This window comes from Schistocerca piceifrons, chromosome 8, assembly GCF_021461385.2.
Source record: "Schistocerca piceifrons isolate TAMUIC-IGC-003096 chromosome 8, iqSchPice1.1, whole genome shotgun sequence".
NCBI lineage: Eukaryota > Metazoa > Arthropoda > Insecta > Orthoptera > Acrididae > Schistocerca > Schistocerca piceifrons.
The window spans coordinates 343,497,064-343,521,103 of NC_060145.1; the positions used below are offsets into that span (position 1 = coordinate 343,497,064).

General features: G+C 39.2%; 1 protein-coding gene across 1 annotated transcript in view; it reads left to right on the plus strand.

Moving 5' to 3' along the window:
- The window catches only part of LOC124712340 (DNA repair protein RAD50-like), a 191,942-nt gene that overhangs the window by 123,354 nt on the left and 44,548 nt on the right, over positions 1-24,040 (plus strand). Inside the window, exons 18-20 of the mRNA XM_047242635.1 lie at positions 5,444-5,644; positions 10,036-10,242; positions 10,348-10,521. Of these exons, the coding sequence (XP_047098591.1) occupies positions 5,444-5,644; positions 10,036-10,242; positions 10,348-10,521 (582 nt within the window). The remainder of the gene's footprint in view (positions 1-5,443; positions 5,645-10,035; positions 10,243-10,347; positions 10,522-24,040) is intronic.

Genomic DNA, 24,040 nt, shown 5'->3' on the forward strand with positions numbered 1-24,040 from the left:
CAATAATGGTGTCGGGCAGAAAGTGCAGTGTGAATCTATAACACTCGCAATAAAATATGAACTATTAAAAATAAGAACTTAATTATTTTTTACATTAGTAGGTAATGCTTTGGGTTATTGTAATATGTTAAGTACTTTACTAAGACTATTATTTTAGAGAAGCATTATTTGAATGAGTAGAAGTGTGAAAAGCAATGACATGCATTTAATATGCTAGAAAAGTATTGTATTTCAGTACTGCTTACCACACTCCATAAAATGACAAGTGTTCGTCAGTTTGTCTTTCAAAGGAAGGTCCCAAAGGTTGGCACAGACTTGTCTGGATTAGCACAATTAGAGATAACTGACCTTTGCTTGGCGTGAACAAACGGAGTCTGGAGGTTTCATGGAACAAAATTCCTTGCTTCAGTAACAGTGTCTGACCAAACAGATAGGACAAGTGGTTACTGTCCAAGATGGATAAGATTCCAAATGTTTAACTCGCAGTTGAAATGTTCTGAAAGTACATATAACTCAGGAAGAGGCAAAACAGAACAAACGGTTGTTGATACTGTCTCCGTGAAAGACTGGACTCTCTCTCTCTCTCTCTCTCTCTCTCTCTCTCTTTGCACCACTGAACACAATAACATCGTTGGTTGGCACGAGCTTCATAGCAGACTTTACAGATCCTTGTTGAAATCACTTATGTGGTGGTATAGGTTAGGCTACCAGGTGTAACTTGCAGCTATTTGTCTTGGTGATTCTCTGGTTTCAAATACTGAACAACAAAAAATTTTTAGAATTCCTTGTGATTCACTAGAGCATTAACAAGAGCAATGATTTCAAAAGGGTGCAGTAGACTAGCAGTTAATTTATTTGGGTGGAATACTGGAGCTTGTGGTTTTGAATACCATAGAGCACATTCTACTCTTCCTCCCACACTCGCCCTCTCCGAAATGACAGATACCATTTATAATTCAGTTAATTTATTAACATTTAAGTTTCATTCATTTCTAATCTTTTGCCACATCACCTAAATCATTGTACTGTTTTAACTTTCTTTAGCCTCATGTTGTTTGTTGTTGTGGTCTTCAGTCCTGAGATTGGTTTGATGCAGCTCTCCATGCTACCCTATCCTGTGCAAGCTTCTTCATCTCCCAGTACTTACTGCAACCTACATCCTTCTGAATATATTCATCTCTTGGTCTCGCTCTACGATTTTTACCCTCCACGCTGCCCTCCAATACTAAATTGGTGATCCCTTGCTGCCTCAGAACATGTCCTACCAACCGGTTCCTTCTTCTTGTCAAGTTGTGTCACAAGCTCATCGTCTCCCCAATTCTATTCAATACCTCCTCATTAGTTATGTGATCTACCCATCTAATCTTTCGAGTTCTTCTGTAGCACCACATTTCGAAAGCTTCTATTCTCTTCTTGTCCAAACTATTTATCGCCCCTGTTTCACTTCCATACATGGCTACACTCTATACAAATACTTTCAGAAATGACTTCCTAACACTTAAATCAACACTCGGTGTTAACAAATTTCTCTTCTTCAGAAACGCTTTCCTTGCCATTGCCAGTCTATATTTTATATCATCTCTACTTCGACCATCATCAGTTACTTTGCTCCCCATGTAGCAAAACTCCTTTACTACTTTAAGTGTCTCATTTCCTAATCTAATTCCCTCAGCATCGCCCGACTTAATTCGACTACATTCCATGATCCTCGTTTTGCTTTTGTTGATGTTCATCTTATATCCTCCTTTCAAGACACTGTCCATTCCGTTCAACTGCACTTCCAAGTCCTTTGCTGTCTCTGACAGAATTACAGTGTCATCGGCGAGCCTCAAAGTTTTTATTTCTTCTGCATTGATTTTGATACCTACTCAGAATTTTTCTTTTGTTTCATTTAATGCTTGCTCAATATACAGATTGAATAACACCAGGGAGAGGCTACAACCGTGTCTCACTCCCTTCCCAACCACTGCTTTCCTTTCATGTCCCTCGACTCTTATAACTGTCATCTGGTTTCTGTAAAAATTGTAAATAGCTTTTCACTCCCTGTATTTTACCCCTGCAACCTCCAGAATTTGAAAGAGTGTGTTCCAGTCAACATTGTCAAAAGCTTTCTCTAAGTCTACTAATGCTAGAAACGTAGGTTTGTCTTTCCTTAATCTAGCTTCTAAGATAAGTCGTAGGGTCAGTATTGCCTCACGTGTTCCAATATTTCTACGGAATCCAAACTGATCTTCCCCGAGGTCGGCTTCTACCAATTTTTCCATTTGTCTGTAAAGAATTCGCGTTAGTATTTTGCATCCGTGACTTATTAAACTGATTGTTCGGTAATTTTCACACCTGTCAGCACCTGATTTCTTTGGGATTGGAATTATTATATTCTTCTTGAAGTCTAAGGGTATTTCGCCTGTCTCATACATCTTGCCCACCAGATGGTAGAGTTTTGTCAGGACTGGCTCTCCCAAGGCCGTCAGTAGTTCTAATGGAATGTTGTCTACTCCCGAGGCCTTGTTTTGACTCGGGTCTTCCAGTGCTCTGTCACTCTTCACACAGTATTGTATCTCCCATTTCATCTTCATCTGCATCCCATTCCATTTCCATAATATTGTCCTGAAGTACATCGCCCTTGTATAGACCCTCTATATACTCCTTCCACCTTTCTGCTTTCCCTTCTTTGCGTAGAACTGGGTTTCCATCTGAGCTCTTGATATTCATACACGTGGTTTTCTTTTCTCCAAAGATCTCTTTAATTTTCCTGTAGGCAGTATCTATCTTACCCCTAGTCAGATAAGCCTCTACATCCTTACATTTTTCCCCTAGCCATTCCTGCTTAGCCATTTTGCGCTTCCTGTCGATCTCATTTTTGAGACATTTGTATTCCTTTTTGCCTGCTTCATTTACTGCATTTTTTTTATATTTTCTCCTTTCATCAATTAAATTCAATATTTCTTCTGTTACCCAAGGATTTCTATTAGCCCTCATCTTTTTACCTACTTGATCCTCTTCTGCCTTCACTCCTTCATCCCTCAGAGATACCCATTCTTCTTCTACTGTATTTATTTCCCCCATTCCTGTCAGTTGTTCCCTTATGCTGTCCCTGAAACTCTCTACAACCTCTGGTTCTTTCAGTTTATCCAGGTCCCATCTCCTTAAATTCCCACCTTTTTGCAGTTTATTCAGTTTTAATCTAGAGGTCATAACCAATAGATTGTGGTCAGAGTCCACATTTGCCCCTGAAAAGTCTTACAATTTAAAACCTGGTTCCTAAATCTCTGTCTTACCATTAGTCTCATACTTAATGCCTTTTATTTTGCGTTTGGAATCTTTGACCATATGATTTTAAATATTCTTGCGTATTTACTTTGATTTAGCTTCGTCCTTATCATTTTTTGTTATTGATATCTACATTAGTGTTGTTGTATCAATTACTCATTGAATTTTTTTTTTTTTTGAAACTGTCTTTGATGTAAATCTTTATCTGCGTTATTTTCTCCAGGGTGTGGACAGAATTTAACTACCATAAAATATATACATCTTGTAATGAAAAAGCTTTTTTGAAACCACTGCATAACCAGTATAAATAGTATTTTCATATTTTGTTTTCTAACCAATAGATTGGTGTTTTCAAATGTTTAATATTACAATGATAAATAAAAATATGTAAAATCACTAGGACAAAGATTTCCATATGGAAAAAGAACAAATTGGTTTAGAAAAAAAGAGAGCAAATAAGGATGTTGATATGATGGTTAAATTGGTGCAGCAAAGGATTAGAAATGAAAAAAAAATGTATTTAAATCAAGAAACTGAATGAAAATAATGATCAGTCATTTCTATAAAGACATGAAAAATAGTAATTGCACTGATTAGATTCGAACCTACGATCTTCAGCAGTCTATTCAAATAACTGAATGCTAAACTATGACCTCATTTTAAAATTGCTGCTATTTTTGAGGCTCTGGTGGATCACAGATAATTCTGAAATTTTTTTTGTTGGTTACTTGTAAATGAAGGCCCACAATGGTAAATGTTTGCAGGATGTGATACTTGGGAGCCAATCCTGCACCACCATATAAGTGGTTCCATAAAGTCGAACCTACCAAATTTTTTGCTTACACTTTCTAAACAGTATAAATGTAGATACTAATAGTTACTCTCACAGTCAAAAATGTTGTCCTCGACTTCCGGAATGCCACAGCTTTCTACAGTGAAGTGTCTAGTCACCACATATCACTAGTTAAAACCACATTTCATATTTTTTCTTTATTGTTATTTGTCACACACCCCTGACTCAGGGAATAAAAGCAAGTGTAATTAGTAGCACAATATATTTTAAAATCATATTCTCACTCTACATAACCAGCAAATCATGCTTGCTTATGCAATATGTCGTATCATTGACAACATTGCACTTGTTCAAATGTAATTTCTTACTTTGTGACAGCATAAAAGTTTCAGTAACAGCAACAATAATAAAGGTGCTTGAAATTTGCATCCACATTCAAAAAGAATAACATGTTAATGATTCTTGAGCCTTCCTTCAATACTTATAACATAGAAACATGAAAATCTGTGCCTTCATTAAAAAAAAGTGGAGACGGTGGGAGATCGAGAGCAGCATCTCGATTAGATCACAAATGAATTCATTGGGAGAATTTCACATCACGATTAGATTTTATTTGAAGCTAAACAGGGTGATGATGTTTTTATACTATTTGTAGGCCTGGTTTTTAGTGACTGGTGGAGAGCGATTAAGAAGTTACACTTTGTTTTGTGCTTTTTAAATTCTCATGAAATATCGGAAATATTGGCTCCAATTTGCAAAAAGAAGTGTCTTCTACTTGTACCATTGCTTTCTCATGCATCTGTGTCCAAAATTGTCAAATTCTGCAGTAAAAGGAGTCCCCCATGATTTGAGGCTGAGTCTGCTTTGATTTCTAATGTACATAAATTCCAGTGACTAAGAGACTGTTCAAAAATTAATGTTTGCAGATGAAATAAGTATTCTAATCAAGGACACAAACTCAGTAACACCAGACACAGGACAAGCAATAAGTGAACAGGCCTACAACTGACTGACAATAGACTTTTTAAATCTTAATCTCACAGACACACCTTCAAAAAGATAAAACTGGTCTGCTGCTGCCAAAACAGGAATCATCTCTTGTATATTTCACTGATTCCTTTTCCCTTTACTTTCACCAGAGAGCCATTTTCTGCATCTTTCAAATAACTTCATGTCGAAGAAACTTTGGTTTTAATGGCGTAAACAGTAGTTAAAACCATGGCCTGCTATAAATGTGTCATTTCTGGTCCATTACAGATTTGACTGCATGTTACAAAACTGATACCTAAATATTGGAGATACGTTGGTCAACCTAAGATAAAAATAATGTGGCAACGTTTTGAAAATTCATAAATACTGACAGTCTCATTTGTTTTTCAGCTCGAAAGTGGACAGCAGAAACGTCGACAACTGGAGGAACGTTTGCAGGAGTTGCAAAGTATGCATGTGATGATACAGTCAGAAATTGAGGTGCTCGAGACCCGACTTCAAGAAGCTAGAGAGACACTTGATTCTGCAGTGCAGTCAAAAAATATTAGAGTTACAGAAAATCGAAAAAATGTAGATCAGGGACAAAATAAGGTAAATATCATATTTGTACTGCTGTTCTGCGCTTCAATTGTTCTGAAGATTGTGTAATGATTGTGTTGGCAATAGCTTACAAATGGGAATTAGGGGGGAAGGGAATATAGTAGTATTATTTTTTAATATACGGTGTAGTTTGAGATTCCCGTTTCTGTAAGATGTGTTATTAAGCCATTTGCACAAGTAATTTATTGTAGAATTGTGTATCACTAAGTGGTAATTGGTACAAAAAAATGGAAAATTCTAGATGTAATCTATACTTGTTTTTAAAGATTGTGTTACTGGGACAGTTCCCATAATCATAAGCATTTTGACCAAACTATGCCACTGAATAATACAGTCAACAATGCTGCCTGACGTGTGAGATAGCTATGCACAGTGTGTTACTAGGTATAGTGGTGATACTAAGTTACGGCAGTAAGTCGCAGCATAAACAAGTAACAACTTGGGCTGCACTGCACGACTGGAGAGGAAAGAAGTGGGGCAGGGGAACAAACCCCGCCTCTCTCAGGATCTGCAGCCTCTGTCCATATTCTGTGCTCCTGCAGAAGCAGAACTTTCGTAATGATCATAGGGACCGCCAGTCCCTTCTGGTGTTGCGAGAGTTTTACTCAAATCCCATGAAGACAAAGTTAATCTCTTCACCGATTGCAAAATACAAAAATCAGCAGTGCACAACACAAGGCATTCACTAATGGCTACAATGCAGTTGTTAGCTAAAGTTTTCAAAGTTGGTAGTTTAGATCTGATCTCTGCCAATATCTTAAGCAATCATAGATCTAAAAATCCTCCTCCGCAAACTGCCAGTATGAAGTGTCAGCGAAATACTTGCTGAAAATGGCTCGTTAATTAAAATCTACTGATTGTGCATTTCAGTAAAATTTTATAGCCAGAAGTTGCCAGGGATTTACTGTCAACAATTGCTGCAGACTCATATGTCAAGGAATGCTTCAAAATAATGTAATGAAACAGTAGGCATAGCTCCACACTTTTACATTTTAATATATTTTTGTGTTAATCATAAGGTATATTGTAGCAAAATGTGTTTTATTGCTGTTTATACAGTAATCTCGGCCTGCATTTACGTGCCATGTCTGTTAGGTGTAACCGTGTTACAAGACAAAAAATATGGGAAGAGAGAGGAAAGGGGGAGGGGGAGGCAGTGTTCACAAGTTTGGTTCAATAAAAGGAACAAAAAATGTATCATGTAATGCGATATATTATTTCTTAATCATCCCATTCTGAAGAACTAACTTTATCAGCAAACTCAGTATTGGAACTGTCATTTGAACCAATGACAGTGCTTTCTGCAAAATTTTGTCAGCTGCATTCAAACAGAAGGTTGTCTTCATGCAAGTTTTCAGCATGGCAAAGCTACTTAATCCACCCTTCCATAACAACATTCTTGATAGCCTCATCAAGTAGATTCTGCACATATGTTGTCTTCTGTGGCATCTTAGACAGCATTGCTGATACCAAAACATATTTTTATCATCAACTTGAAGAGATTGTCTAAGTTATGTCAGTATTGTTTGTAGACAAAATGGTGTCTCATACTTGCCAGATAGCCATGTGGGGAATAACATGTACTCCACTAGTGTGGGTAACAGTCATTTGTAGGCTCCTTTCAAAAGTACACCAAATGCTCTCCATTTTTTCGTCAGTAATGTGAGGCTGATCTTGACTCTTCACTTTGCACAGACGTCCTGTCTCTTCCAGATTGGAAATTCCAGTATCATCGGTTTGCACTATAGGTGGAACAATCCCAAAACAGTAATGAAAAACACAGTGCATCACATTACTGACTCATGCTTGTTCAACTACAGGTAAAAAGGTGCTTCTGAATAGTGCCATTGTGCTTCAGACAGGTTTGAGCATGGCCAAGACACATTTCAGTCATGGAATGTCCATTGTTGCTTATAATTGGGCCATAGAACAGTTGTAATAACATAGAAAAAAAACTTAAAGGTTTCATGAGTATTTTGCTTTTGACAATATAGCTGGAAAACACTTCCTCAAATTCTGAAGGTAATAGGGCTAAAATATGAAAAACAAGAGGTTATCCATAACTTATACAGAAAGAAGACTGCAGTTATATGAGTTGAAGGATACAAAAGGAAAGTAATAGTTGGGAATGGAGTGAGGCAGGGTTGTGGCCTGTCCACGATGTTATTCAGTCCATATGTTCAGAAAACAACAATGGAATCCATGAAGAAATTATGAGAGTTATTTAATGTTAAGGGAGAAGAAATTAAAACTTTGATATTTGATAATGACATTGTAATTTATCAGTGATAGCAAAGGGCTTGCAATCTTGGTGGGCAAAAAAAGGATAGTGTCTTGAAAAAAATTGTTAGATGATCAACAACAAAAGTAAATCAAGAATAATAGAATGTAGTCAAATTAAATTAGGCTTTGCTGAGAGTATTAGATTAGGAAATGATACACTAAAAATAGATTATGAGTTATGCTACGGGGGGACCACAAAATGTTGGAGCTCGCGCAGTGAGGTTCCCGCATAATAATAAATCATCTTTTATGACCAAAAATGTGACAGATCAGAGCTTAGAATAGAAATCTCTTGTGTGGATGCCTCTCTGTTGTTCCCATGTAGCGATTTGTGAAGATGAAAAAAGCCAAGAATCGAGTGTTGATGAAGTACTTCATAAAGGAAGGTATGAAAGCAAAGGAAATTAATGCTGATTTTGGCTCCTTCACATTCAACTGTTAACAAGAGGACAAGCGAGTTTAAATTTAGCCAAGGCAGCTTTGATGATGATCTGTATAATGACTGGCCAAGGTGTCTCAGAAATTATTGCAAAAGTGCATAGAATGGTCACGGAAGATCATTAACTGAAAATCCGAGAAATAGCTGAAGCTTGGGATGTCATCTGAACTGGCATATCAGATTTTAACAGTGGAATCGGTTCTCGGTTGCTGTAGTTGGTTCAGGTTAGCATAGCATTGTTCCATAATTGTTTGACCAGTGGAAGGATAATCTACAGCACAATAACTTTTGCATCCCAGAACACTGAAGCCACAGCCTTTCTGGCTGACCGTATGGTCATTGTTTTCGTTATTGATGGTGAATCAACATTTTTCCACTGCTTTGGCTGCTGTTTTGTTTCTGTGGAATAGTAGTGGACCCAAGTTCCATCAGTAGTCACACACTGGCTCAAAAAGCCTTGTTGGTTGTTTTGATAATTGTTCAGACATTTGCATTCTGATGTATTTTTTATCTGTGTGAAAGAGTTGTGGCACCCATCTAGAAGATAGCTATCCTCTTATTTGGGAGCAAAAATACTAACTATGACTGAAGTAGAGAAAATGTAAAGTGTAGACTGGCAATAGTAAGAAAGGTTTCTGTGATAAGAGAAACATTGAATATATGTTGGAATTATTTTTCTGAAAGTGTATGTCTGGAGTATTGCCTTGTACCAAAATGAAATAAGGAGTCAAATAGTTCAGACTAGAAGAGAATATAAGCTTCTGAAATGTAGTGCCAAAGGTCATGTGAGTGGAATGGATAACTAATAAGGAAGTACTGAATCGAATTGGGGAGAAAAGAAACTTTTGGCACATCCTTACTAAAAGAAGAGGCCAGTTGTTAGCCTACGTCTTGAGGCATCAATGAATTGTCTGTTTCAAAATAAAGGGAAATTGTGTGTGTGTGCGTGCGAGCGTGCAAGGGGGGGGGGGGGGGGGGGGGGACTAGCTTGGAGACGTGTCAGACTGGGTCTTCAGACTAAAGACCACAACAGCAGGTATTTTTCATATCTCCCTAATTTGCAGTATGGTCATAATGAATATTCTTTTTGAAACATCCTGTATGAATAAAATCTTACCGATTTTAAACGTAAATAATTTTGAATAAGATCTTAAGTTTTGGGTTGGCATTGTGGTCTGCTTATATAGGCAAGGCAGGAATATATGGTACCATCAAGAGGAGGGCCAAAATGATACAGGCGCTGGAAGATGAATTGGGCAGCTTTAGGCAGCTCCACTCTGCCAAGGGACCAAGTGATGACAGATGTAAATGGTCGGTGGTTGCATTCTTAATTTAAATGTATTTCTATACCAGCAGAATTGGCCTATCTTGTATCAGACCAGCTTTTGTTCAGGCACGTTACATGTAAATTGTGCATAAATGAATGAGGTGTAGCCAAATAAATGTTTGTGTTTACAGTGTTAAAATGTGCTTTTCTAATTCTGAACTGAAGGAACTATAGTGTAATTAGCAGTTGTGCTACATGTTTGATGCATTCAACGATGTTATAATTAAAAGTAATTCAGGTAGCAAATGTTTCCAGATGTGAAAAGAAAATCGTATCCACAGAGTGCATGTCTTTGCAAACTTTCTTTGTTAACTGATTGTGTAATGTTTTCAGATTGTTGAGCAAGGAAGGAAACATGATGAAATTTGTAATTGGCATAAGAGCATTCAGCGGTATGAACAGAGCGGCATGAAAGAGAAACTTACGTCAGTTCAAGAAAGATTGATAGAACTGGACTCTAAAAAGGAGACCCTTGCAGATAAAAACAGAAGAACGTGTGAAAACATTGATAAGCTTAAAGAAAAAATTTCAAATCAGCAGGTAAGAATTCTTCAACTTGGTACTTTTTGTGAATGTTGTATACTTTGTATTAATTGTGAATGTAATGAATGATCTGTAATATGTTCTGATACTGAAATTTTGCAGCTGAAAGCAAGAGAACTTGAAGATAACAAAATATTGAAGGAGAAACAGGTAGAAGCTGAAGAACTGAAGAGTGTAATAGATAAAGTAAAACAGCGCCTTGGTAAGTTCCAAGTGAAAACCATTGAAGAAGAGAAAAGTCGTCTCTGCAGAGAAATTTCAGCTGTCAAAGAGGAGGTGAGAAATTATAGTAAAAATATGAAAATTTGGGAACTAATAACATAATATATAAGTGTGGGGGCATATTTGCCATGTTATTTGCAGAGAGCATCAGTGAACACACTATAAAGAGCATTTCAGTCAGTGCTCACATACATTGTTGAGTAGGTATACCTATTAATACCAACTAGTCATTATCAATAGCCCAAAAAGCCAAGAAATGTTTATGGAGTACTGACAATGATGAGTCAGTCTTAATAGGAATACTCATGGATATAAGCATTGAGTGAAGTAAATTTTATAGTTTTTGGAGTAGTGCCTGCAAACATAATAATGAAATGGCTGTAGTAAGGAAGGTCAGTATATACACATTGTGACGAAAAGTCTTTGGACACAGATTGTTGTGTGTCCAAAGGCACAGGTGATGTAACTAATACTCAGCAGGTGTTCGTTTCACTCCATTTCAATGTGTAAACTTTATTTAAGCATTAGGAATTATGTTCTGCTAGACTGATCTCCCACAGAACTTATTTAGTATGATATTCAGAAATATTTTGCCACATAGTCAAAGCATATATACAATGTGTTTGAGAAAGCTAGTGAAATTATTTTTATCTACCAGAGTTTGAAAAAAAATAAAAACAACAGTATTGTCCCCTTCAAAGTAGTTCCATTTGGCAGCTATAAGCCAATGGAGTCTTTGTTCCTAGTCTTGGTGGCTGTGATGAAAGGCTTCAGTAAGTAGGGCCTTTAACACATTTGTCACCATCCTTTTGAATGCTCTCCAGAGTCCCAAAATGACGTTCTTGTAAGAAATTTTTCAATTTCAGGAACAGATAAACAGTAAAGACTCAGGTCAGGTGAACAGGAATGGGAGAGGGGGGAGGGACTGTGGAACAACAGGAATGCCTATTGCAGTCAAAAATCCCATGATGGAATTGGCCATGTTACATAGGGCATTGCCATGATGCAGCATCTACTGACTTCCCAGCTGGACCAAGGGGCTACAAACAGGGTCTCCTCAGTGACAGTTCAGCGAACATTGCTGCCTGTGGTCCTCTGCGGCAGGCATCTGATTCGTGCACTGATGCTGACTGCTGTTTGTCATTAATGAAGGCTGGAATTTGCATGCCAACATTGCAGCTGGACGTCCAGTGAGTAGCAGCAAGTGGTCTTTCCAGACAAACCACATTTTGTGCTCCATCAAAGTATTTGATGTGGCAGTGACATTGCCTGAGCGCATATAACAGGTGTAAGTGAAATCGTGTTAATTGTTGGATGTTTTTACCATCCACCTCTCACGTCCGTCGGCCGTCGTAATTTAATATATTATTTATTGGCAACGTTAATTGTTACCGACTTATGTGGTGGGCCTTAATCAAAATGATACTTCATTTTAATTTTGATTTACAATTAAATGCTTTTGTGAAGTTCCCTTTTTTTTTTTTTTTTTTTAACAATATTGATCTTAAGTGGAATTAGACTCGCTGAATCTTAAAACATGAGTGTATAAGTTTAACAATGGAATAAACTTTTCACATTAGTTTCCTCAGCTAGTCAGTTCACATTAAAGCAAAAAATCTTTAGTTATTAATTACAATTGCGGCCCACACACGCGCGAGACTATTTCTTCTTACCTCCATTAACCATTGCATTGTAGTCAGAGTCCTGGCTCTGGCTCTCGGCTGTGATACTGAAAATAAGAATCTTAAAGCTACGTATTTTCTGCAGCGTCGGGCGGCTGTGGAGAAAAATGAACATTATGTTAATAGCGGGCAGAGTTTTTTGCTTCTGCTAAATTTTATAAGTTAATATCACCACGTAATGGCGTCGTTGGCTGCATTGGCTGCTGCGATTGTTGAACTGTAAATTACTCGAATGCAGGTTAATTCAAAGGAAGGCGGACATGAAATCAGGATCACCTCTTACAAATTGAAAGTGAACAATGATATTAAATCAATATATTATCTGCTTAATTAGTACAAATATGCTTACATTTGCCAGCACTCGCAAGATGTCCATCTACACACAACCAAGACAAGAGAAGAAGTGAAGATGATTAAAAAATTAACAAAAGAGCATATCTTGTTGTCTCTTTAGATCATTTTGTTATATTTCTTAGCCCTCGAAACTTACACAGAGAAATTATTATAATACGGATACATGAGAAAAATGTATATTATTCAGTTTTTAAATGTCTCTTCTTTATAAACACTGTTTTCTAAGTCTTTTCGTATTATTTCACTGGGGATGCTATATTGCCCTCAAAATGTTTATGTCATAAAAAATGTTCGTGCTTTTTGACATAAATATTTACTATTTCCTGTCCACAGTGTCCACACGCAGTTTTTTTCTTTCACAGTCTACAAATGTCACATCGTATGCTTTAGTCATTGTACTTAATAATGTTTGTTGCACACAAAGTGTAATACAGATGAAGTTATTTGCATAACAATATAATATACAATTGGTTACGAATATAGTCATGTACAAAAGAAAAGGACATAGAATACAATTAGTTTGATAGTTACGTTATGACCTGTTACATTGGTGCATTCATTTTGGCTGCTTCTTCTTGGGGGTTGCAGCTTATGCAGTGTTCAAAAGTATACAATTACGAGTTAGTCTGTAATTTTAGCAGTCCCATGGGTGTCAACTGTTTGCTCACCATTTGGCGCGGCCATAGGGAAACCCTGGGGAAAACCTCAGCGGAGGGACAGAGTAACTGCTTTGGTTGCTTTCACTTAATTCTTTCTGGGATGTCATTTGAGTACAGGATGTGCATACATTACGAACAAATTTTCGTTGCACTATGCAAAGAAATGAGGTCATTATAAGAATTAATATATCGTCGTTATTGATTGCGGTGTCGTTCATGATCTACACTGCGACATTTGGCTTGCGATGGCGCCAGCTGGTGTGTTCGGTGCTCAGCGTTCGCGGCAGCTGCAGAGAGGTCAACGCACGCGCTCGATGCCAGCGTGCCTCTCGCCGACGCGGAACGACAGAATCGGCTGCACGGTTGGCGATGCACTTCTGTCTCGGCCGGGTGTGGCGGAGTGGGATGATATCCGCCCCCCGAGCTTGTTGGCAGGAGTCAGCTCTGCTATGCACCTCCGACGTAGTACATGAAACATACACGCAACCAACGTAATATTTCCCTCCCGCTTCAGATGGTTACGCTAGTGGAAAAGAAGCATTTATTAGTGCGGCAATTGTTGTTAAGTTTTCGCCAGTTTCCGAGTGTCTTGCAGAATACATGACATGGATCTTCTCCCATGAATGCAGTTTGATACGATACTGTTTCTATTACACATCAGATCGTGCTGTCTTTTTTTTTCACTGCACTCGCCGGCACTGGTGAGTGTCCCAATATGAACGTAGCACAAACATTCGCCTTTTCTGCGGTCTCTGTTTTGCAACAGTCCACGCATCGCATTCCAATCTCGCATTATTGTACTCACTGAAATTACAGTCTGTCCCAAAAATATTGACTGTGGGTTCACTTCAAGTTAACAGTTCACAGTTCACATTTATAAGCAAATTCACAGTTTTTCGTGCGTAATATTGGCGTTTGGCGTCCTCACCGCTGTTGAACGTTCAATACTAGCACTCCACTGTCCATATCACAGTTTCACCTTCACAGTTTTTCACACTGCTTAAAGTAACAGTTTCGATTAGTTCACAAACACTAATGTATTTCATTCAGTCTGAACTGGATTTTGGCTCGTGCTGGATTTTACCAGTCTCTAGCACTAATTACCTCATTCCATTTTCCACTTACAGAGCCGTACTTACCTTCATTCAGACTTTTGACTATACAGTTGTATTGACGTCTGATCTGAGTTAAGTCCCCATGTCATGTCTGCCTATTCATTGCGTACTTGCCCTCCAGAGCCAGGCTCGACTTTACAAAACTTTGCCTCTCACATTATTTTACATGTTTTTTAATCTAGGCCTAGCGTGCAAGTTCCTAGATTAGTGTTAGATTTGTGACTTTTGTTTACATGATAAATTCATGCAGATCTCTGCCTTAGTAGACGACAATATATTTTAACAGTGCTTAGCGTTAGTCGCGTTTACTAATTTGCTTTGTACCTTGTCCACAACACATGAGGTACCTTGGGTGATATACACTCTGCAGTCATGTTGTTTAGTAAATTATGATTGATCATATTTCAGGATTGGTATAGACATAAATACATGGAATAACATATACACTATAGTATTGAATTTCATAAGTTTCATTACTGCTACAGTTCAAAAATATTCATGACACACTAATGAAAAATTCTTTCATCATTACATGCTGTTGAATTTTTTTAAAAACATTTTTTAAAGCATTTTTAAAAATGAAATTTGTAAAATATTCTTAAACCTATGTTCATTTTTCTTTCAAAATGCAATTCCTTAAAAATACTGATCTTCCTTAACATCTACATAATCGAATCACACCAATCCTGTGTGACTCATTGTCTTTACCTGTTACACTAAAATCTGAACATTTACACACAGAAAAAAAAATACACTACAAACTTAATCTACTACACACATATGTAAAAGTTGCTCTACTGCGTGAACGTCTTTAAGTCTTTGCAAGTATTTTTCTTATTTGCTTTGTAACTGTCTCCTTCTTTGACCACGGGATGGTGTAGTTTGCGTGCCAGAAAGTATCGTGAGGTACCACTTCGATGTTATAGGTGTAGCCCTCGATAACACCGGGTTTTTCCGAAAACACATTCTCATAATCTGTAAGTAGCCGAGTCAATTCATTTTGTTGTGCTTCAGTCAAATGTTCTGACTCCCTGACTTTCATGGCTATCAGTTTCCTTTTATCCTCTCTGTCTTCAGTAATAAACTCTTTATTACATGCTTGTCTTGTACTTAAGTCAGAATATAAATTTATTACCTGTATTCCTTTGAATCTAGACTGAAAGCTCCGGCAATATTTACTGTGCACTTCCCGTGTCCTCAACAAAGGCAAAATTACATGTCTACCCTCATTCATAAGGCTTACTTCCCAGCACAAGAGGTCGATTTTTGCGTCCCTCTGGCATAAAAATTCCATCCCCAGGATGCATGCAACACCTAATCCCTTAACTACTAGGAACGAGCTTTTCATTGCTTCATTTCCTACTGTAAACTCGACTTGCACCTGGTGCTTTATGATATGAGATTGTGCACCTATTGCACCAGTTACACGACAATTCTTCACTGGCAATACTGGTATTCTATTATTTTGACTCGAGTACTTGTAAAGATTTGCACTCATGACATTGGTTGACGCACCGGTATAGACTATTATCTGTATAGGTGCTCCGTACATATCTGCTTGCAATATGGCCTGCACAACACTTTTGTCGGTTCGGTTACATTTCTGCGGTATGTCTACAAGTTCCTTTTCTATTTTTATTCCCTTATTGTATCTCAGCATACAAAGTTTATGGCTGTCATCCGTGAATGTGCTCTCACTACACCATCCTGCAGCCAACAACGGAGAGCGTATTGTGGCTGTCTTTAGTTTAACGGATGAGCATTAGTGGGTTGACAGTTGTCTGTCACTTCCACTAACCTCACATTGTGGTTCTGGTTGTTGTTGCTACTGTCGGGTTGGCCGCCCTGCCTCCCCGCCTCCCAGATGGTGTATTTTGATACTGTGTATGGCTCTGGTTTTGCGGTGGTCAGTTGTAACTTCCTGACATGTTCTGTGATGGACCTGTGTTGGCGTTCCATTGTGGCGCTGTCTTTTGTTGCCACTGTGGTGTCAGTTCATTACAACCACACCACTGGTTTCGGTTGTTCTGCCATTGCGGATTGCCGTTACCATTATATCCGTTAGTCATGCATCCATCATGATGTCTCTTCCGATTCTGACGATTATAACCGTTGCCGTTATAAACAATTCCCATTGTTCGTGCCTCAATTCTGTCGCCGGTGCTCTTGCTTATTCCCATTACCATTTGGCACTAAGTTACTACCGCTACTGTTGCTGCCATTGTAATCGGCTTTTTGTTGATTACAGCCTGCATGGTTCCACTTGCTTTCGGTTTTCATGTCTTTGATCAATAAGTCAACAGAATCCACTAGTTCCATGAATTGTTCTATATCATATTCTGGCACATTGATGAAATATCTTTTAATTTCACTGGGCAACTTCATTGTTATTAATCTGATTATGTCACGATCAGACATGGGCTCATCCCAGTACCTGGTTTTGTTTATATACTTTTCAAAATATTTGCGTAATGTTTCCACCTTAGGATTGTACATTTCTGAACTGTACAACTCCTTGCATAGTCTTCCTTGGACGCTATCGGACCAGAATTTTTTCAAGAATGCACCTTCAAAATGTTGCGTTGTTAGACATTTTTAGGGCACGTCGGTGGCCCACAGTCCCGCATCACCTTGAATAAAGGAGACCACGAACTGTATTCTTTGTCTTTCCGTCCATGTCCTGAGAAACACATTCCTGAAGCTCAGGGTGGACATTTCATTTTTCACTATTGAAGGGTTGGAATGTCCTCTGTTTTACCACATTGTCCTCCTTTTTGCACATCTGATTGCTGCCTTTTGTGGCATTCATTACTTCACGATGTGCGCTGCACGGTATCTCATTTTGTTCGTGCCCGTAATTCCCATTAGGTTGTGGTTGCTGACTCGCACCCTGTATACTGTCAGCATTATTATAGTAATCCGTACATGGAGTCGGATTCATCTGTCCGCCACTGTTTACATTGCTTTCCAACGCAGACAGTCTCTGTGTGACCCCCTGTTGCCAATTCGGCAACTCCGCTGTCACACGGTATTTGATATTTGTTAATTCGGCATGTAGTGCAGCAGTGTTAGCGTCAGTATTTACACACGCGACCACAGTCGCTTGTTCTACAGCTGTTTTTACGTCACTTTCAATCTTTGCAGATATCTCGCTATCCTTTTCTTCTAGCCATTCATTAAATTCTTTTTCGACTTTTTGAGCTTGCACTTCCAAATATGTATCAATACTTTTCCGTGCATCTATCTCCACATTATACACGCGGTTGGTTAAAGTCTGGACATTGTCTTCAAGCCTAGCCTGCGATATCTGTAATTTTTGCATCTCACCGGCTAAGATTTACACAAGTTCGGGTATTTCTTTGCAAGCGTCCCACATCTCGGCAAGTTCGCTTTGGATACTGCCTAGTTTCGCTTCACTGCGCTGCTCTTGCTCACTGAGCTTTTGAGTAAATTCTTTCCCTTGCTCATGTAGCATCTGAGCCAGTTTTTCATCTCTTCTTTTTCCCTCTGTTCTGACATTCTTTCTTTTTTCCCTTTCTTTCTGTTCTCTTTGTTGCTCTTGCTCATAGAACATCTGAGCAAATTTCTGATCTCTCTCCCTATCTCTTTCTTCTAACCTGCGCAGAAATTCTGCAAATGGGTTTGCAATCGGTGAGCATACTGGTGCCCCGTTTAATCTAGCACTCGATTGGCCCCCCTGCCCATGCAGTGGAGATGTCATTGTTCTATACCCATTCTGCTGTGGAGCGTCATTCACTGTCCACAGACTTCCCCCCCCCCCCCCCCCCCCCCCCCTCCTCCTCTGTGGTTCAGTAACAAAATTCAGAAAAGGGTGAGGAAACAGACTATTGCACCCCTGGTTCAAAAATGAGCATGCTAATGTTGACAGGGATAGGATAGTAGTAGTTTGTGCGTCCATAAGATGATCAGTGCTTCAGCAAACAATAATTTCCACCATCATACCTAAGCAAAAGATCTTGTTGAAAACCTGAGAAAATTCTAGCCATTCATAAAATCAGGAAAGCTGAAGTTTTAAATTTCACATTTAGGAGATCATTCATGCAAGAGGATCATACAAATACACCATTGTTTGCCTGTCATATGACTCCCATATACAGGATGTAGAAATTAGCATCTATGACATAGAAAAGTAACTGAAAGAGTTGAAAACAAAAAAGTCACGAGATCCAGATGAAATTCCAACTCAGTTTTACAGAGAGTACTCTTTGGCATTGGTCCCTTGCTTAACGTACATTTATTGTGAATCTCTCGCCCAGCACAAAGTCTGAAGCGACTGGAAAAAAGTGCAAGTGACTCCTGTATGTCAGAAACATAAAGGAACGGATCTGCATAATTACAGACCAATATTCTTACAATGGTCACTGCAGAATTCTTGAATACATTCTGAGATTGGACGTAATAAATTTCTTTGAGGAAGAAAAGCTTCTCCCCACAAATCATCACAGATTTAGAAAGAATCACGCATGCAAAACTCAGCTTGTCCTTTTCTCACATGGTATGCTGCAAACCATGGATGGAGGGAAACAGGCAGATTCCATATTCCTAGATTTCTGCAAAGCAATTATCAAGGTGCCCCTATGCAGTCGGCTGACAAAGGTCCGAGCATACAGTTTGGGTCCCCAGATATGCAAGTGGCTCGAAGACATTTTAAGTAATTTAACCCTGTATGTTGTCCTCAACAGCAAGTTTTTCTAAAAGACAAGGGCGCCATCAGGAGTGTCCCAGGAAAGTGTAATAGGACTTCTTTTATTCTCTATATACACAAATAATGTGACAGATTGGCTGATTATAAAATTACAGTTTTTCTTCTGATGATGCTTTGGTGTACAAGATGATGTCACTAAGTGACTGTAAGGTTATACAGGATGACTCGGACAAAATGTCTAGTAGGTGTGGTGAATGACAGCTAGCTGTAAATGTAGAATAATGTAAATTAGTGCAGCTGAGTAGGAAAAACAGTCCTGTAACATTTGAGTACAGCATTTGTAGGTTGCAGCTTGACATAGTCACATAGATTAAATATCGAAGTGTAATATTGCACACCGATATGAAAGAGAATGAGTACATCCGGTTGATAGTAGGGAAGGCAAATGACTGACTTCATTTTATAGGGAGAGTTTTGGGAAAGTGTAGCTAGTCCATGAAGGAGATGGTGTATAAACCCAGAATGAGATTTTCACTCTGTAGTGGAGTGTGCGCTGATATGAAACTTCATGGCAGATTAAAACTGTGTGCCATCCTGAGACTCAAACTCGGGACCTTTACCTTTGCGGGCAAGTGCTCTAGGTCCTGAGTTTGAGTCTTGGTCCGGCACACAGTTTTAATCTATCTGGAAGTTTTGGTGTATAGAAAGCTTGTGCAGCTTGTTCTTAAGTACTGGTAGAGTGTTTGTGACCCACGTTAGATTGGATTAGAGGAAGACATTAAAGCAATTCAGAGGTGTGCTGCTGACAAGCACGCATGTATTACGGAGATGCTTTGTGACATAACGGGACTCCCTGGAGGGAAGACAACACTCTTTTCATGAAGCACTGTTGTGGAAATTTAGAAACATGCATTTGAGGCTGACTGCATTTAATGCTACTGCCACCAATGCACATTTCACATAAGAATTGTGAAGAAGAGATTTGAGAAATTAGGGTTCATATGGATCCTTTTAGACAGTCATTTCTCCCTCATTATATTTGCGAGTGGAATGGGAAAAGAAATTACTAGTAGCGGCACAAGGTACTCGCCGCCATGCACTGTACAGTAGTTTGCGGAGTATGTACGTAGGTGTACGCTGTAGTAACACCCATTTATAAAACATCAGATCACCAAACCATCTGTAATTACAGACCCATTTCACTCTTTTCAATGTATTTGACCATATAGCCTATGACAGACTCTTGACTCATTTCTGATATAACTTGTTAATTACATCTCAGTTTGACTTCATAAAGAATTCTATATACATGATCCAGCAAATATGAGTGAGATGAATTATCCTGTTCATAAAATCTGTGCTTTGGCAAAGATTTAGAGTATGTGGGCTACAAGATTGTTTTTGCTAACTAAAATGTCACAGCAATCATGGCATTCCTCGTCCCATGTTTGGAATCTTAAATTCATAACAGAAAGCAGAGTGTGACATTGACAGACTGCAATGCAGGAATAAAGCTCAACTCAGAATAGTGGAATGTAAAACATGAGTCCCACTATACTTTGGTAAAAATGACTTTGTAATGGACGTTTCAGTGAGTTGTGGTAGGTGCCAGAAATCAGTCAGAGATCATTCTTCCTTGAGTGGTATGTGCCCATTAAGTTACCTGATTTTCCACATGCAAGTAGTCTTGCCAGGCACAACACATTGTCAAAGGCAAAGAAGGGAGTGGCCAGCAATATCTCACTCCAATCTGGAGTAAATATGTTATATTTATAGCTTCAGTACACCATATTTTGCTGCAGTTGATACTGTCACCTGCAGTGCCAAAATCATTTAGGTGTTCTGTGTCTCTCTTTTGTTCACCGTTTATCAAGAACTCAGTCACAATCAGAGTTTGTATTGCATTAACATTTTCTTTAATTTTGTTTAGGTGTCTGTTGGAGGTATACTGTTCCTGACCCAATTCTATATTTGTTTGCAGTGAGAGTCACCTCAGCCTAAAAAACACCCCAAGTGTTATCCAATGTTTCTGTAATGTTTGGGATTGGATACACATGTGTAACTGTTCATGTATTCGAGCACCTCTAATCACATCAAAACTGTTTTGGTTCTGTTATGTGTTCTTTTTTTGGTACAATCTCTATGATTGCTATCCATAGACTAATGTTTTATTCCATGATTCCATTTTGTAACTGCTGGGCGACAAGAGAATCGGCATGTTCAAGGTGAGGATGGAATAGAAAGCGTACACCTACTCCACACCATCTCATGGGGCTGACAGTATCCAATACTGATTATACAATGTAGGCTTTCACGGCAATATTCTCTTCACTTCAAACTTCTAGGCTGATAGGCCTTGATTGATGTATGAAGCTCTCCACTGACATTTTGTCTCCGACTGCAGGAGACATCCTCTGAGGTAAAGTGAAGAACTGCACAGAGAACTCGAGAACGTGCTGATTATACAGGGTGTTACAAAAAGGTACGGCCAAACTTTCAGGAAACATTTCTCACACACAAATAAAGAAAAGATGTTATGTGGACATGTGTCCGGAAATGCTTAGTTTCCATGTTAGAGCTCATTTTAGTTTTGTCAGTATGTACTGTACTTCCTCGATTCACCACCAGTTGGCCCAATTGAAGGAAGGTAATGTTGACTTCAGTGCTTGTGTTGACATGCGACTCATTGCTCTACAGTACTAAAATCAAGCACATCAGTACGTAGCATCAACAGGTTAGTGTTCATCACGAACGTGGTTTTGCAGTCAGTGCAATGTTTACAAATGCGGAGTTGGCAGATGCCCATTTGATTTATGGATTAGCACGGGGCAATAGCCGTGGCGCGGTACGTTTGTATCGAGACAGATTTCCACAACGAAGGTGTCCCGACAGGAAGACGTTCGAAGCAATTGATCGGCGTCTTAGGGAGGACGAAACATTCCAGCCTATGACTCGCGACTGGGGAAGACCTAGAACGACGAGGACACCTGCAATGGACGAGGCAATTCTTCGTGCAGTTGACGATAACCCTAATGTCAGCATCAGAGAAGTTGCTGCTGTACAAGGTAACGTTGACCGCGTCACTGTATGGAGAGTGCTACGGGAGAACCAGTTGTTTCCGTACCATGTACAGTGTGTGCAGGCACTATCAGCAGCTGATTGCCCTCCACGGGTACACTTCTGTGAATGGTTCGTCCAACAATGTGTCAATCCTCATTTCAGTGCAAATATTCTCTTTACGGATGAGGCTTCATTCCAACGTGATCAAATTGTAAATTTTCACAATCAACATGTGTGGCTGACAAGAGTCCGCATGCAATTGTGCAATCACGTCAACAACACAGATTTTCTGTGAACATTTGGGCAGGCATTGTTGGTGATGTCTTGATTGGGCCCCATGTTCTTCCACCTACGCTCAATGGAGCATGTTATCATGATTTCATACAGGATACTCTACCTGTGCTGCTAGAACATGTGCCTTTACAAGTACGACACAACATGTGGTTCGTGCACGATGGAGCTCCTGCACATTTCAGTCGATGTGTTCGTACGCCTCTCAACAACAGGTTCGGTGACCGATGGATTGGCAGAGGCGGACCAATTCCATGGCCTCCATGCTCTCCTGACCTCAACCCTCTTGACTTTCATTTATGGGGGCATTTGAAAGCTCTTGTCTACACAATCCCGGTACCAAATGTAGAGACTCTTCATGCTCGTATTGTGGACGGCTGTGATACAATACGCCATTCTCCAGGGCTGCATCAGCGCATCAGGGATTCCATGCGACGGAGGGTGGATGCATGTATCCTCGCTAACGGAGGACATTTTGAACATTTCCTGTAACAAAGTGTTTGAAGTCACGCTGGTACGTTCTGTTGCTGTGTATTTCCATTCCATGATTAATGTGATTTGAAGAGAAGCAATAAAATGAGTTCTAACATGGAAAGTAAGCGTATCCGGACACATGTCCACATAACATATCTTCTTTCTTTGTGTGTGAGGAATGTTTCCTGAAAGTTTGGCCGTACCTTTTTGTAACACCCTGTATAGGCAATGCAGGTGGCGCCATTATCCATCACGTGGTGTCGGCTATGAGACTGTCTCTGGTTATGTCAACATTCTCGATTGAAGGTAATAGATTGTCACGCTTCCGGTGCAATGCTGACATCCAAATTGTATCCAATATAACACGTTCCTTTTTCCTGTAAAAGTTATTACTGTGTTTATCAATCTCGATAGCCTCTCTATACATGCTCGCGTAGTAATGGGAGATTTTAGGTATGATGCTTATCTCGCTGTATTTTATTTCATGATTACTTTCCTGGTAAACATGTTTTGCTACAGCCAATTTATCCATGTGACCCAGGCGGCAATTCCTCTTATGTTCATTAAGATGGGTGTTAATACTTCTCTTTGTGATTCCGATATAAAGCTGTCTGCAGCTACAAGGAATTTTATATAACCTCAGTGTAGCCAAATGATGTCGTAGATCTTTTGCTGATCTTAAATATTCTTTTATTATTCCGGTGGGTCTAAAAATAGTTTCCACCCCATACGTGCTTAACACTTTCCCAGTGCAATCTGTGACCGTACTAATGAACGGAAAAAAATGTTGCCGTTCGGCGGCTGTTCATTGTTGCTCCTAATTCTCTGCCTAGAGCGAAGTGCTCGATCTATCTCCTTGCTAGCACTTCGCTCTAGGCAGAGGATCAGGAGCAATGACGAACAACAGCGGCCCAACAGCAGGCTCTAGGCATACAATCAGGAGCAAGGATGAACAGCAGCTGCCCAGTGGCAAGGTTTTTCTTCCGTTCATTAATAAGGTCATTATTATGTGCACATGTATAGAGAGGCTATAAAAATTGATAAACACCATGATTATTTTAACAGGAAAGAGGAAGGTGTTAAATTGGATAAAATTTGGATATCAGCATTGCACCAGAAGTGTGACGATCAATTACTTGCAATCGAGAATGTTGGCATTACCAGACAGTCTCATAGCCGACGCCACATGATGGACAATGGCGCCTTCTGCATTGTCTATATAATCAGCACTTCCTCGAGTTCTCTTTGTAGTTCAGCCCATTACCTCAGAGG